Source organism: Thunnus maccoyii, chromosome 20 (genome assembly GCF_910596095.1).
Source record: "Thunnus maccoyii chromosome 20, fThuMac1.1, whole genome shotgun sequence".
NCBI lineage: Eukaryota > Metazoa > Chordata > Actinopteri > Scombriformes > Scombridae > Thunnus > Thunnus maccoyii.
Genome location: NC_056552.1, coordinates 19252526 through 19267903, shown reverse-complemented (window position 1 = coordinate 19267903; position 15378 = coordinate 19252526). Strand labels below are relative to the sequence as shown.

Here is a 15378-nt window from a genome sequence, read left to right as displayed (position 1 = left end):
TTGATCCAGCTCTTGAGCCACAGTGGTCAGTAATTGGACCAGATGCAAAGTGGTGTGTTTGAGGAAAGAGGAGCATGGGTAGCGGTGGTGGGAAAAAACATTTAAGTGTTTTTTTTGCAGCCACAGCAAAACTCCTAAGAATTTATGTTGCACACAGGAACTGACGGAAATTGAAGTTAGTTCCATTTTAACAGTATTCCCCTGATGTTGCACTCATCTCTTAGTCTATGACAATCCTTTTAGACATGAAGTCAACTAGCAAACAGCTTGTGTAATCTCAGCTTATGGGGAAAGTTACTGTTAACCATGTACACACATTAACTATTACTTTAATAATCAGGGTTATTTTGTGTCAAGTTATTTGTGCGCATAAACATCAGGATCAGTTTGAACAGGCAGCGTTGATGGAAGACTGTTTGATGAATACACTGGTTTGTAAGTTCAAGCCCTCGACAGGACCACATGAAAAGCTCTTCAGCGTGTAGACACCAGAACACGGGTTCCATACTGCGGCTTCATAATCACGCTCCGTGTGTGCGTGCCTTATGCTGTAATGTGTGTGTGTGTGTGGCTCCCATTTTTCCGCAGCGAGCTGGAAGCCTCGTCTGTAGGTTTCTGCGGGTTATACTGTAGGTCTTCACTCTGCGTGTGTGACCTCACCAGCTTGGCTACGGCTCTCCTCCAGAGAAAATCTTTCCATTCATCTCTAGCCTTTAGATTATTCTGGTTTGGCACTTAGGAGTCTGTAACCCCCCCCCCTCCTCCACCCGCCCAATTTCTGTATTTGTATTTCTTTCCTTTCTAACCCCCAAACTATCATCTCTTCTCTGTCAGTCTCTCTCTCTCTGTTTCTCCCTGCCTCTATGTTGTAATTGAAAGCAGCTGTCCACCGCTGTGACGAGGTTACTATAGTTCATAGAGAGCAAGTTTTTGGAGGAGGGCCCAGGCCTAGTTTGGAGCTCCAGTTACCCAAAATGCAGGCAAGCGGCTGTCTACACAGGTCGGTTCATTTAGGAGGCCGAACCTGCACTTAGAAAAAGTTTGCACATCGGTTTGAGACAACCAACATTACCTGTACAATCTTTACTTTGGGTAACAGTCGAGACAAAAGGTTTAACAATAGACATAGGAAGAGGAAAGGGGGGAGGAGAGTGAGGCACGTGAGAGAAAGAGGGATTAGAGGCTTGATCGTCTGTGTCTGTTCATTAGCTGTATTTCAGGGTTGTATTATGTAATTCATGTCGGATCCGATCAACTTAACTCCAGTTCCTGACCCCTCTGACTGTGGTGTCCCCTCCCAGTAGCCACAGAAGCCACCAGCCTGTGCGAAGGTGTTGATAAGCAGTATGAGCTGAGTCTGTGTTTCTCAGCCTTCTCCTTTTAAGTGAATCTAATCTGTCTGACCTCCCCAAGCCCAACTATTAGTTTACTATTAATAGGCTCAGGCAGAGCACGGCTGTACAGCTATTCTGTGCAAGACACAGTGAGCCTGGCTAACTCCGGCTTAAGGAAATCAAAACTTGTTGAGCGTTAAGAGCAGTGACACACCCTCTTTGTGTTTCTGTTCTCTTCTCTGCATTTGTAGTGTTTATTATTACATATAATACAAGTTTTTCACAGTTTGTGACTTTTTAAAACAACAAAAAAGAATAGTATATGAAGTCTTGATGCTGCTGTAGCAATGTAGACTGAAGCGAGACATGGATACCAGCCTGTTGCTTGGATGGTAGAGCCATAGCAACAAACTAAAGAGACCCAACTTCTCTTACACTATTCCCACGGACACAGGAGTCAACACCTGATACTGAAACCAGCCTTTCAGGAGCATTGTCCGCATTGTCATTTTGTGTGGCAGATATTTTCACAATGACCTCACAGAGCAATGAAGCACAACTACTTATCTGCCATCCTTGTCGGTCAGTACTAATCTCCAATCTCTCTGTTGTCTTTTCTCACCCACAGAGCGGAGAAAACAGAAGTTCTCAGCGATGACCTCCTACAGGTAAATCATTAATCTGACTCTGCTGTGCTGACCAGCTCTTAACTCAACCCTGGAACGGCTGCATCTGTTAGGCAGCGGCTAACAGATGTCTCTTCTGAATGAAATTAGTCCTTTAGACAAAATCCTGCAAAGTATTTATGTATAAAGTTAGTCCATATTAAGCAACCGGAAAGACTAAAAAAAGCACCGTAAACTGACTCCAGCACACACAGTTTTGTCAGGATGTACTAGCAGAGTTATTGGTTATCTGTTTGTCTCCTTGTGCATGTGCAGAATCAAGACAGATGAACCACTCGATGAACCAACTCACGTGGGTTTATAGAAATGATGTCGCAGGATATTGTTATTGTTATTGTTGATACCGATATCAGCACAGGTATCACTGTGATTCAACAAAATATAATGGAAAAAAATAAAAATGATGTTAAAATGATAAGCTTTTAAACGCCATACTATAATAAGTTGTTGATTAAGGCTTCAACTGCAAAATAGGTTTTGAAATACATCCGTGGTGCAGCCTTTAAGTGAAAAGAAAACACTCTTACATTTGTAAACTCACTGCTGCTTCCTGTTGTGCACCGGCTGCCAAATATCACACAAGCATATGGCTCTTTCTATAAATTTCCTGTCATGTCTGAACATAACTTGAAGACACCCATGTGTGGATGACAAAAAGCCATTATGTTAACAGTTAGACAAAGCCAGCAAATGTGCATATTCCTTGTCCGTAAAGGGCGCTAGACAATTGCAAGGCTATACCAGCTAATTTCACTTATTAATCCCTTCCTTGAGGGTTTATTAATCACTGACATGGCCTGCTGCAATGAACACATTATTGCATTTCTTTCTCCAGTAATCTTCTGTCACTTTTTCCATATAAATCCATCCAAACATCCATTTTCTAGATTCACGCAACGATGATTCAACCTATATTTGGTTCATGAAGGCTTTTTAATCTGCTTAAAGGGCAGCTGGAACTGTGTGCTGACAAAGTCTAAAAGTATGCAAGTTTTCATGCCAACCAAACAGCAGCTGATATCACTTATTAGTTTTTCCTGTCTACTTGAAGAGCAGAGCAAAACCTGCAGATTCATGCTTACACACGCAGCGATGAAGTACTTTTATAGGCACAGTAAAGGCTCGACTAGCTGCACAGAGGTCAGTGTAGCCGTAGATGTGTCTACTGTATATAGCAAAGAAGAAAGACATCTCCTTAGGGGAAAACTATCCTCGGCCCCTGAGGCCGTCTGAGGCAGACAGCAGGTGGGGTTGAGACAAAATCCTGGCTGCTCAGCAAAGACATTCCAGCGATGAAGATTGTCTTTGTGTGTGAATGGGAGCTGTCGTAGATGTTAAAACAAACTCGGCCGGCTTTGCATGACTCCTTAACAACAGCCAACAATGTCTGACACCCTCCATTCTTATTATTCTCCTCCACACCCTCTTTTGTTGCCGGCGCATAAACAAACAGCACCGATAGAACACCTTCTTCTCTCTCAGGTGGTGTGAACATTGTGTGTAGCGCCAAAAGTATTTGAGCGACAGCTAGTACATAAGTGTTAGATTTAGAGCCAGCATGAGTTGCTGTAATGATGCAAGTAGACAAGGGAACAGTGGTGACTAACCGCTTGGGGCGCTTGCCACTGAAGTGAGGATGTTATATTATGTCTGACAAATTGACTTTCTCTGCTCCTCAAAGACATGATTGTTCTGCCTGTCTGGAAATCAGCCGCTGTGGCTCTGTGGGCTCCGTCTCTCACTTCTTAGGAACATTACTGTCTGATAAAGGAAAAAGGGAGGAAGAGACAGGGAGATAGAAATCACTTGACCCATTCATGCCAAAATTCTCTCTTTATTCCTTTAACAGAAAAGCAGTCCTCTAATATTTGTACAGTATTTGATTTCAATTTATGAGGTCTTTTAGTTTCATTTTTAATATCTTCTTCTTCTACTACAGTTAGTGATTTTCTAATTTTTCCAGAAAGGGGTTTTGAACAACCCCTCCACCCAAGCCCCCCGAAATAAAATATACTTAGATGTTGTGGTTTTCACAGTGTCGTTTTGTTTAAATTTCACATTTAAACAACCACTCTGTCTGACTCTGAGCTATCACAAGATAGATTTCATCTCAGGTGTGAGTCCTTGGTCTGTATTTGACTTTTTTCTTAGCTCCCTTTTTTCCTATATGCTCCTTCAGGGTGGCAAAGAGCCACCCAGCATTCTTGTGTCAGCTGTCCATGTCTTGCCGCTCCTCTACATAGCAGCTCGTCCACATGGGGGTACCACAGAAATACTCCAGAAATACCAGGGTGCCTGCTTGCACACTAACTTGTACTTGTGCCATTTGTGGGAGGAAGAATTTTGGGCGTTTTATAAGGTAGCAACCAGCTGTTTTTAGCACTTCTGCAGTATATTCCAATATATGCACACAAAGGATATTTTGTTCATCATCAATGGCTCACTCTATAATTCCAGCCTTAATGCGTCAAGTTATGTTATTTTTGTTCATTCAGGACTTGTCCAGACATGTTGACACCCTTCCTATGCCAAAAAACAAACACAGTCACACAGACAAACACCATCTCTGTCTGTTTCTCCCCGTCTGTCCTGTTCAGTATTGGGATTCCCTGGTCTATGACGCATCATGGGATTGACCAAGTGTTGACCTCATCCCACAGCAGGAGAACAACACACCCTAGTGCCTTTCAGCTCCTTTTGGCCCAGGTTTTCCTATTGCTCTGCAGCTCTTATTTTTTTTGAGCGTACGGTGTTCTGCGTCTAAACTTTGTTCTGTTACAATGAAAGGAAAAAGACTCCCATCGCCATGTAAGCCAAACACTTCTAATACACACACAGGAACTTGGTCCCTCCCAGAGCAAAGGGGGGGAATCCCCTGCTTGTTTTGTGCCAGGTACTAACTGAGCCTGAGCAGCGTTCCCAAGCCTATAGCACAGGGAGGCAGCATGTGTGTGTATGTGTGAGTGTGTGTTTGGTTAGTTTGTATTTGACCCAGCTGTTTTGGGAATGCCGGGGGCCACCATGGGTCGGGAATGACGTAAGAGCGCGAGAACAGAGGGAGGGAAAGGAGGGGGGGGGGGGGTGGTTGGTGTATGGGGGCGGATATCTGCTGTGGAATTCCTGAGTTCCGACTCCATTCTGTTTTTGGAACACAATTGTCTGGTATTTGGTTGATCCTCCCTCTGCATTTGTCTCCCTCCATTCTGCTCATTTTGCCCTCTAGACCTCAGTGTTCCCATTTATATTTGGAACATTGTTTATCCCAACTCTTGAGTACATGTTTGTCCCTTTGAGCCACTTACAGACTCTCTACTTTCTCTGTTCAGTTATGTGTGTTTTTATTTCTAAGAAAACAGAAGACACACCTGTTCTGTTTGGAACTGGTGCTTTTATTGACTTTCTCACAAGCCGGCTAACCTAAACCATTTCTTTGCATCAGACTTGAACAGTACCTTGCAATGATGAGTTGCAATTCATGGTTTAGTGACAGTTAGCCGAGGCCTAATGTTGACTGTCTCAGTCAAACACCTGGCATGACAAGGACAGTGAATAGTCATTCTGCACAGCTTCAATCGGGCTCTGTCCTTAAGCCAGAGTAGCTGTGACTCCCATCATTGACCAGCCCATCAATGACAGTATTATGTCTTGTCAGGCTAAAAGCACAGAGTGGATCTGTGTAGCCAGGCGAGCAGACAGGAAAAGCCTGTGTAATCAAAAAGGCCCTTTTAACACTAAAGAACTCCTCGCTCTTGGTCACAGCCCAGTCACAGCTCAGCGGCCGTTGCTATGGAGACACTTCCGATGAGTCATGTGTTTCAAAGATAACATTCCAGCGTTGTTCCGCAGGGATGAGCCTTATCAATCATGCTTGAACTCTGACCTCCATCTCCCTTAAGGGGCAAATCAAATCTCTTCATGGAACTGGATCTCATTAGCCACTGACATACTGTTTTGTTGGTTTATGGAGACAAATTCATGATGTTGATGAGATTAACCAAAAGTTCAGAGTTGTGGTCCTATAATAATAATTATAGTAGGATTTAGTCCAAATACTGCAGCTGGGAGAAGCTGGGATTGTACTGTTTTGATCCTTTTTTATATAAAAAGCCATCTCTCTACAAACAAATGGTCAACTTTTAACAGAATGAACTTGAATTGCCATCCATTCTTGGTATATGATCATAGATTGTAAGCAAAGATGGACATATCGAGGTGTGACATCACCCATAGGTTTGCATTGGAGCCAGTTTGAAGCCCAGAGTTGGCGCCACCTTTTCCGTTTGAAGCCAGGACCTTCCAAAGCAAGGAGTGCAGGGTGTTGCCTTTCATGCTCTGGAAACATGGCTACTTCGTACCAAAGCAAACACTAGCTTGGGAACACTGATAGGTGCTCACGTGGGCTAATGTTAGCTACCTCACCTAAATTGTGCTAACAGGGCAGATATCGTAATCAGGTAACATTAAACTTGCTGAAACATTGCGAGAACTGTCTGACTCAGCCAGTATCTAGTAGCTGTCGGTGGCATTGCACAGTCGCATAGGCGTCAGCCTCAAGCTGTGGTAGTTGCCACTTGCATATGACGTGTGTATATAGAAGATATTTGCTAAATATTTGTCCTTGTATGTCTTGTGTCATACACAGATTGAACGGCGCATGGAGTTGGTGCGTGTGGTGTCCCACAACACACACAAGAGGATGGTCTCATGTCTACAGGGACACATCGGCGCAGATGCAGAGAAGAGACATGTAAGCATGTTAACAATAAACCTTTGTTACAGCCCTATTTTACTCTTTAAAACAAACTAACTAAAGTAAACAGCTACGATAAAATGTGTAGTAATCTAATTTTTTTTTAAAAATCATCCACAACACAAATTCTGAGTTCTCACTGTTTTTCATTACAAATGACATCAAAGTATCCCCAGTAGGCCTCCAATACATGATTTCTCTTTTGTGTTTTCTACCCCACACCACCCTACATGCACTACAGTCCGTACCACGCCTCTATACAGGAAATGGTCAGGTAAAAACACAGATTACTTACTCCACCTCTCTGGTCCTCGGCACCACTTGCTCCATTTACCATTCATACATCTGCCATCTTTATTCACTCAAGTCTCTATGCATGACACTTTTGCCTTTGGGTTTCTCTGGTTTAAAACAGGATGTTGGAAACTTACCTATCCAAACTGTGAAGACATGTTATAAAGGAAATTGTCATTCGATGGATGTCTTACTTCCCTAGTATGCCTCTTAAATCCCATTTAACATCTGTATTTTCCTCCTTCTCTCAGAAAGCCCTCTTCCTTTTCCTGATTCTGTGAATTTGCTGTTGACCTGCTCAATGAAAAGTCTTTGATCAACTTTACATTGGCCTAAACATCAAATGCTGAAGCTTCTGTATAGAAATGGTGCATTTGCATAGTTGAATATAAGGCTAATCACTGTCTGCATCTGTCCCTCTTCCACACACACAAACGTGCACTCTGCAGAAAAAGCTTCCTCTGACGGCGTTATCGCAGGCTATGGTTGAAGGCGGAAACCAATTGGGAGAAGACTCCTTAATAGGGTGAGTTCATGACTGATTGACACACCAGATAACCAATTGTTCTTTGTAACTGTTGCTATATGGGGCAGATACACCCAAGAGAGTGTGAAATACGAGGCCATGCCTTCAGGGCGAACCAGTTGTGTTTTCTGTTGAAGGGACTTTTAGTAGTTCCTTAACTTGAGGATCAGATCATGCGTTGTGGTTGAGAGAAACACACAAAACAGGGCCAGACAGTTTATACTTGAGGATCTTGAAAGTGAATGTCTCCAAATCTACGCAGCAGCCATGTGTCTGACTGGAAATAATGAGGAAGGTGAAGTATGTCAGCTGGAGAAATTGCGGCCCAAATCTCTGATTCATGATCTTAGTGACACATAGAACTACTGTATAAACCGGTCACTAGGCCACTGTGTGTTTCCTGGCTTTGGACAACTAGATATAATGACATTACAGTGACCTGGTTTAGCTTTCAGTCATTGATTGGGGACAGAGCATGAGCGTTTGTGTCCTTGTGTGAATTATATTTTGTCAGGAAGACGGCGTGATTACACTGGATGCTAGAAGGCCTTTCATCCTCACCCAACAGTGATAATTAGGGATAAATATGTGCACTTTTAACACTCCTCTCTCTCTCTCTCTCTCTCTCACTCTCTTTGTGTTGATGTGTGTTAACAGGAAGATGATGGAAGTGTGCGGCGAGGCAGAGAATCGGCTGGCATCAGAGCTGATGCAACATGAGCTGCAGATAGAGAAGGACGTTCTGGATCCCCTCAGCCAGTTAGCAGAGGTCAGAAACTGCACGCCCTCTGGACATAACAGCAGCTGAACATAAGTTAAATATTTAAAAACACATTCATAGCTCTCGGCTCACCTAAAAGGGCATTCCCACTCATTTTCTTTGCTTTTTTTTTTTTTTTTTTTTGGTCTGAATCATAGTGGAAGCAATTTTTTAACAGCATTTTGTGTTTCTGTCTTTTTGGGTTTACACTGCCTAGTTGCATATGAACCATTAGCTTGTGAGCAAAAGTCACATGGACTCACATGCAGGTTGCATATTAGTTAGTTTTCGTAATGTGATCCTACCAGGTCGGAAATTTAGATGCAGGACAAGTCAAAACAAAACGGGCAACATTAGCTAAGTCTCTTTGTTATCACAGACTGTGTGTTTGCCATCTGTTCATTTTGTAATACTGTTTTCTAAACATGAATAAACTGGCTATCAGGCATCCGCATCTTTGTACCCATAAACCTTTTGTTGTTTCCTGTTTTTGCCACAGTTGTTACTCCTAACAAGCTGCACTGCTTCTGCCTTGAGAAGAAGCTAGAGCTGCAATGATTAGTTGTTAAATCGATTACAGAAAAATCCGCAACAATTTTGATAATAGATAAATTGTTTCAGTCATTTTTCAAGCAAAAATACCAAAAATGCTCTTGATATAGCTTCGTAAACGTCAGTGTTTGCTGTTTTTTTTCGACACATATAAGAGTCAATTGAATATCTCTTGATTCTGGACTGTATGTCGGACAAAACAAGCAAATGAAAAGTTTGTGTAATTGAAGGGCTGTTCTCAGTTGCTAAACAAACTGAAATGAGATCCCAAGAATTTGAATCAAGTATTGCAGATATGCAGGCGGTACAGGTATTTCTATTATTTTACCAATAAAAATGCTAAAATGCTCTTTGGCTTATTCAACTTGTGTTTTTTTATATAATTCTTGTAGGTGGACATCCCCAACATCCTGAAGCAGAGGAAACAGCTGGCCAAATTGGTGCTGGATTACGATTCTGCCAGAGCAAGGTTTGACCATTCATTCATATCTCATCACTTCATCTATATTGAGTTTTTTTTTTAGAAATATTTCACTCCAATCCAAATGAAATTCTGTTACATCAATCACTCCTGAATTTCAAGTCTGGTCAAGTCAATTTTGATTTATATAGCAAATCACAAGTTTGCCTCAGGGGGCTTTACAATCTGTACAGCATCCAACATCTTCTATCCTCAGACCCTCGATTGGGATCAGGAAAAATTCCCCCAAAAACCCTTTAACAGGGAAAAAATGGAAGAACCTTGAGGAAGAGCAACAAAGGAGGGATCCTCTTCCAGGGCGGATAGACATGCAATAGATGTTGTGTGAACAGAAAAGACCTGATAGCAAAATTACAATATGGAAGAACAGATTTCATTTTCCAATTTGCCCTCTTGTCTTCAAACTCAGATGGTTGCAGGCAACCAAGTCAATTATCTCAGGAACAAACACTCAAGCACTGACGGCCAAAGCTGACCTACTGAAGGAGGAGATGGATGAAGCAATGAACAAAGTGGAGCTTTGCAAGGTATGAATGGAGATGACTCACGGGTCTTAACATGGGAGTCTGTTACATGGACTTTTCAGCCTTAATGGATTGAGGAAAAAGACACTGAAAATAGAGCCGGTCAGAACTTTCGACGGTAAAATAATAATTTCAGTAACAACCGGTCATTCCAAGACCCCCGGGTCCTTTGACCTAGTTTGCTGACGCACACAAATGACTGAAAATGCCCCGTCAGCTCTGTGTGTTTCTATTGAACTGAGTCACTGGTGAGTTTATAGTGTGTACTGCTGTGTGATGTGTCAGGTTTTCTATCCAGGAAGCAGAGAGCCTTGTGTTTCCCCTTCACCAGCTCTCCCTCCCAGTATCCCAGAGTCCTGCCAACAGCAGGAGGATTTATGACTCACATAGTGCACGGACCAGTGGCTTAGCTGACCACTGACGTTTATCCTTATACCACTTAAAATACCGGCAGTTCATTTGATGGATGACAGTGTGAGGCTAAGACGTAGTTTCTTAATGAATTAGTAATGGTTTACTGCAGCAACGCTACTCTTCTTTCGTGTGAATCACACTGACATAGTTTTAAAAGTTAGTATTAAGATTATTCTTTCAGTGCACAAGTTTTACATCCCTGTTTTTCTCATACAGGACCAACTCGCTGCAGACATGTACAGTTTTTTCTCAAAAGAAGGGGAGTATGCCCGCTACTTTGTAACGGTGAGTGGAGTGTGTCATCCTCAGCAAGTCAAAACCGTGAGTTTCTGTGGGAATGTTTACAGCTGCCGTGTAACTGTGAAACAGAGACTTGGCCAGACATTTTATTTACTTTGCTGTCGTATCTTTTACTCCTTGTCTGTTTCTCTGCATGTTTTCTCTTCCTGCAGCTCTTAGAAGCTCAGGCTGATTACCACAGAAAGTCTCTCACTCTTCTGGAGGGTGTCCTGCCAACCATCCAGACTCAGCAAGGTAAAGTACACATAAACATGCCTTCGTGCACACACCCACTCAGCACTAAACAGTACAGTGCTAAAAAAGAACTTCCATACAAGAAGGCGCTGTGCAGGGCAGAATACAGGACCTCTTTACATACTTTCTGGAGAATGCTTCTGTAACCTTTTCCCTTCTTTTTCTTTTGTTTGGTGTCTCTTAAACAAACCTTTCCCAGTTTGACACTGGAGAAGTTTGAGGTTGAGAACTTTGCCCACAGGTGCACTGACAATTAGCTCCTAAGGGGAGAAGCGGGTTTCTTATTCACTTTTCCAGCTGGCTTGGTAAATGAAACCAGTTACTGTACCTTTCAGTTACATCACTCTGGTCTGTTTTTCTAACTTCTGCACTACCTTTTGCCTCAGTTACGGTAATTGTTAAAGGCCGCAAATGGGGCCCAGATATTAAAGAATAGTCTTTTGTTTTCACCGCTTTGCTTTCCAAAAATAATCTCACTTTCCCTTTTTTTTTTTTCCAATATACTGTCTCTTCTCAGCTCTCTCTGTTGGCTTTGTGTCTTTATTTGAAGTGTTGAAGCCATGTCTTATTCAAGAACCTTGTTTTTTCGGCACTAAACACATATGGTCTAAACCAGTCAAGCCTGGTCTCCCAGCATGTGGCGATGACTCACCAACTCCACATACACCCCCACCTCTCTCACATCACACCCACCTGGGTTTTGCAGCCCTCCCCTCCTCAGTCCTCTGCCTCCCCCGTTCACTCGCATGTTAGCTCACACACACACACACAGAAACACAGAAAGACGGCTGAACAGTAACTCCCACTGACTGGGAGCATGTGGTTGTTATTTGACGGCACCCTGTAGGGGGAGCGACCACTGGTTGGGAACTGGCCCGAGGGAGAGTTCTTGACCCAGAAATCTGCCATCCAGAGCAGCAACAGGCTTGTTCGCACTGAATCCTGGGCCAACATGAAAGACAGGCCAAGCACATAACTTGCCTCAAAACACTTGTTTTATGTCTTTTTAGATTTGAAACAATGTGAATGAGATTACAGTCTGAACAAAAGGTCATATCAGTGGATATCTCAGTCTCTGTATTCACCATTCATTCACTCTTCTTTTGTGTTTAGACTCGTGGACGGAGAAGCCCGCGTTTGGCACGGGGTTGGATGAACACCTGAAAAGGAGTGGAAGGGAGATCGCCCTGCCCTTAGAGGCCTGTGTTATGATGCTTCTAGAGACTGGCATGAAGGAAGAGGTAAAACAGAGAGATTAGATAGAAGGGGGTAGCTTTTTGCATGATTATTGTTCTGGAAGGATAGAAAGAGTAGAATCATCCTCCTGCTGTAAGATGCATGCAATAAAAGGTTAAAAGAAGTGCAGCATGGCCTCTAGGGGCCACTAGTGATGCTTCTGAATGATTTGCTGCTCTGTAGTGGAGAGCACAAGTAGCTGCTCAGGGGTTTAAACAGCCAGAGTTAGGAAATAACAACTTTTTGTCCAGTTGAGGAGAGTCTGTAGAGTGTTATGGACTCTGATGTAAACAACATCTGTAACCATGGTAACTGTACACAACAAAGTTGGCGACAGCAGTAGCTGTAGCAAAATGCTTAGAAGATAAAAAAATTTGTGAATGAGTGGACTAAACCTTCACTCATGAGAAAAAGACAAAAATCATATGACTACAATTAAACTAAAACTAATATATTTTTTTGTCAAAAGACTAAATCTAAATCAGGTGCCAAAATAAACAATGACAATGTCAAAGGTGAAAGGGGTCACTCATAGTAACGAACACATCCAGAAATCACACCCAACTCTGCAGCTCTGTGGAGCTTTTTATTCTCATGTAGTATTGTTTCCGTTTTATGGCCTGCCATATTATCCACTTTCAACAGCAGCATTTAGCTGTTCTCAGCAAACAAGCTCTGTTAAACCCACTGAATGTTACCTCCCCAGCGCCAAACAGCAAAGTTAGCAACCTGAAAAACAAAAGCAAAACGCTTAGCAAGCTTAAGACTCAGATATTTCCCTCTGGAGTTGGTGGAGACTAAAACAGAGCTCAAAGGAGAGTGAAGATTGCATTTCAACATGTGGCCAGAGACAAAAGTCTGATTGGATGATAATCCTGCTCTGATGTGTAAGAAGGCAATTGTTTGCTAACACGTTATATAACATAATTCTAATGATAACCAGCCACAGTTCATGATTTAGAGAGCGCTTCTTCTCTAGCTGCCAGTTAATTCCCTCTAGAGTATTTTAAACCATAGAATGAGATTTTGTGTAACTTGACTGCTCTTTTGTTTCCTTTGTTTCACCATGTAAGTAAAACAAGTGCTGATGTTGCTCATTAAAAGTCACATGGAGCTGTGGCTGCGATTACTGGCTTCACTGGTCACTGACATAATTGAAACCAAGCTTTAAATTGTTTGTTCAATGAGCATCTTAAGACTCAAGTAGATGAGCGGATAGACAAACAGTAAACAGGGGAAACTCCTGAATTTATGTTCCCACATCCAGAAAAACTGTTGCCCCTTCTGCTGCCGTGATGATTTATGAAATGTTTGTGATATCCCCTCCCTGAAACAAATTTAGAATACAATAGAGTCTACTTGTCTCCTGTCCATAAATCAGATTTCTTTGTGTGTGTTTGTGCAAAAAAGAGCGAGTACAAGTGTTAGCTGCAAAGCACGTTATTTGTCGCCCTTTTCATTCCCTGGTGAGTCCAGTCTGTGTCATTATAGCGTGAAGACGGCCTTTGTTTACGTGTCAAAGTAAAGAGGTTGCTTTGCTGTGAGTGGTGGGTGTGTTTGTTTGCCTGCTTTGAGGTTTCATTATGTGCAGCTGGCAGGGGGAGTTTATGTAGTGGATTTATACAGAGTCGAACTGTAATTGAGTGTTGGAAAAGTGTGTGTGTGTGTGTGTGTGTGTAGCACAGGGGTCTTGTGCACACATTGAATGCCTGCATGTATATTTGTTGTTGTTTACTGGCGATGACTGTGGTTTATTTGTCTTTGCGTGCGTGCGTGTCAGGGTCTTTTCAGAATCGCAGCAGGAGCATCCAAACTAAAGAAGCTGAAGGCGGCGCTGGACTGTTCCACGTCACAACTGGAGGAGTTCTATTCCGACCCCCACGCCGTCGCTGGTACGTCCCAAACCGCAGCTATTTTTGAGTTTCTGAGTTTTTTGGTTTATGACCAAAATCCTGAAGCAAGTACAGGTGTAACCTTGGGTAATTTAAAATGTATTTAAAAGTTGGTATGTGTGTGTTTTTATGTCATTGTTTGTCTTTGTTTTCCTAGATGTCTACATTTTCAAATAGCATGTGAATTCCATATTATAAATGGCTACCACCCACTGCAGTGGCAAAAAGATTTCAATAGTCAAAATTATATTCCTCAACAGTTTGAATAATATAATAAATTCTCTGTGTTTGTCTGCAAAACTGTCTGGAAAATCTGAAAATATCTGTGGATGTGTGATTTCAGGAGCACTGAAGTCGTACCTGAGAGAACTTCCTGATCCTCTAATGACCCATCAGCTTTATGATGATTGGAACCAGGCATCCAGGCAAGGCTCATAACATTATCACTAGGGATAAAATGTACCAAGACTGTACGATACAGTACACAGTTGTACTGCAAATGTAAAGAAAATTACATGTAAGGACATTTCATTAGACGTGATTAATAACGTGCTCTGTTTTCAATCTTTCCAGCGTGTCGGACCCGGATAAGAGGCTCCAGGCACTCTGGGTTGTGTGTGATAAGCTACCAAAGAACAACAAAACCAACCTGAGGTTAGCCACCAATGTTCGTCACATCCAGACAGCGGTTATGTTAACAAGGCTCTAATTCCTTCTGTTGTGTGAATGACTGTTCACATCAATACTCATTAAAAACTCCCATGTTTTCATGCAGGTATCTGGTGAAGTTTTTAGCCAAACTGGCTCAGGACAGCGAGGTGAACAAAATGACTCCCAGCAACATCGCCATCGTCCTGGGACCCAACCTGCTCTGGGCCAAGACTGAGGGGTGAGAAGGGGTCGAGAGCATCTTTGTTTATATACGATATGTTTGTCTGATGTTGAATATGAAAACGAACTGTTCAGTTAGTGTATAAAAGCAAAGGTATAGTAATAATCTTTGAGACATGATCCTAGTCTCGGATGGTGGAGTGGATTTCTATAGACTGTTATTTGAGCTTATTTCAGAGTGCCCTTCATTACGTTAGAAAGCATCTAATTTTTGCTCATCCACGTGTGTACACCCAGGAGTCTGGCTGAGATGGCTGCAGCTACCTCTGTGCACGTGGTGGCCATCATAGAGCCCATCATCCAGCATGCGGACTGGTTCTTTCCTGAGGGTAGGTTCTGAGTTTCCTCTACAGCTGTCCTACTCCTCCAGGATGGAAATATAACCACTAACAGCTGTTACAGATATCAAGATGAAAACAAACCTACACCTATACTTCTTTTGGTCTAAACATTGAGCATTTTTGTCATGGTTTGTCTGGCAGGTTTGTCGAAGTCAGCCTGCCT

General features: G+C 42.5%; 1 protein-coding gene across 4 annotated transcripts in view; it reads left to right on the top strand.

The window, feature by feature from the left end:
- The window catches only part of arhgap17a (Rho GTPase activating protein 17a), a 29438-nt gene that overhangs the window by 7089 nt on the left and 6971 nt on the right, over window positions 1-15378 (top strand). For 3 of the 4 annotated variants that reach the window (XM_042397447.1, XM_042397450.1, XM_042397449.1), the window contains exons 2-16: window positions 1963-2002; window positions 6663-6767; window positions 7012-7044; window positions 7514-7590; window positions 8248-8359; window positions 9295-9371; window positions 9793-9910; window positions 10538-10606; window positions 10774-10855; window positions 11969-12096; window positions 13872-13983; window positions 14327-14408; window positions 14557-14637; window positions 14759-14872; window positions 15112-15203. In XM_042397447.1, coding sequence (XP_042253381.1) covers window positions 1963-2002; window positions 6663-6767; window positions 7012-7044; window positions 7514-7590; window positions 8248-8359; window positions 9295-9371; window positions 9793-9910; window positions 10538-10606; window positions 10774-10855; window positions 11969-12096; window positions 13872-13983; window positions 14327-14408; window positions 14557-14637; window positions 14759-14872; window positions 15112-15203 — 1322 coding nt within the window. The remainder of the gene's footprint in view (window positions 1-1962; window positions 2003-6662; window positions 6768-7011; window positions 7045-7513; window positions 7591-8247; window positions 8360-9294; window positions 9372-9792; window positions 9911-10537; window positions 10607-10773; window positions 10856-11968; window positions 12097-13871; window positions 13984-14326; window positions 14409-14556; window positions 14638-14758; window positions 14873-15111; window positions 15204-15378) is intronic. The other variant, XM_042397448.1, reaches the window with a different exon arrangement.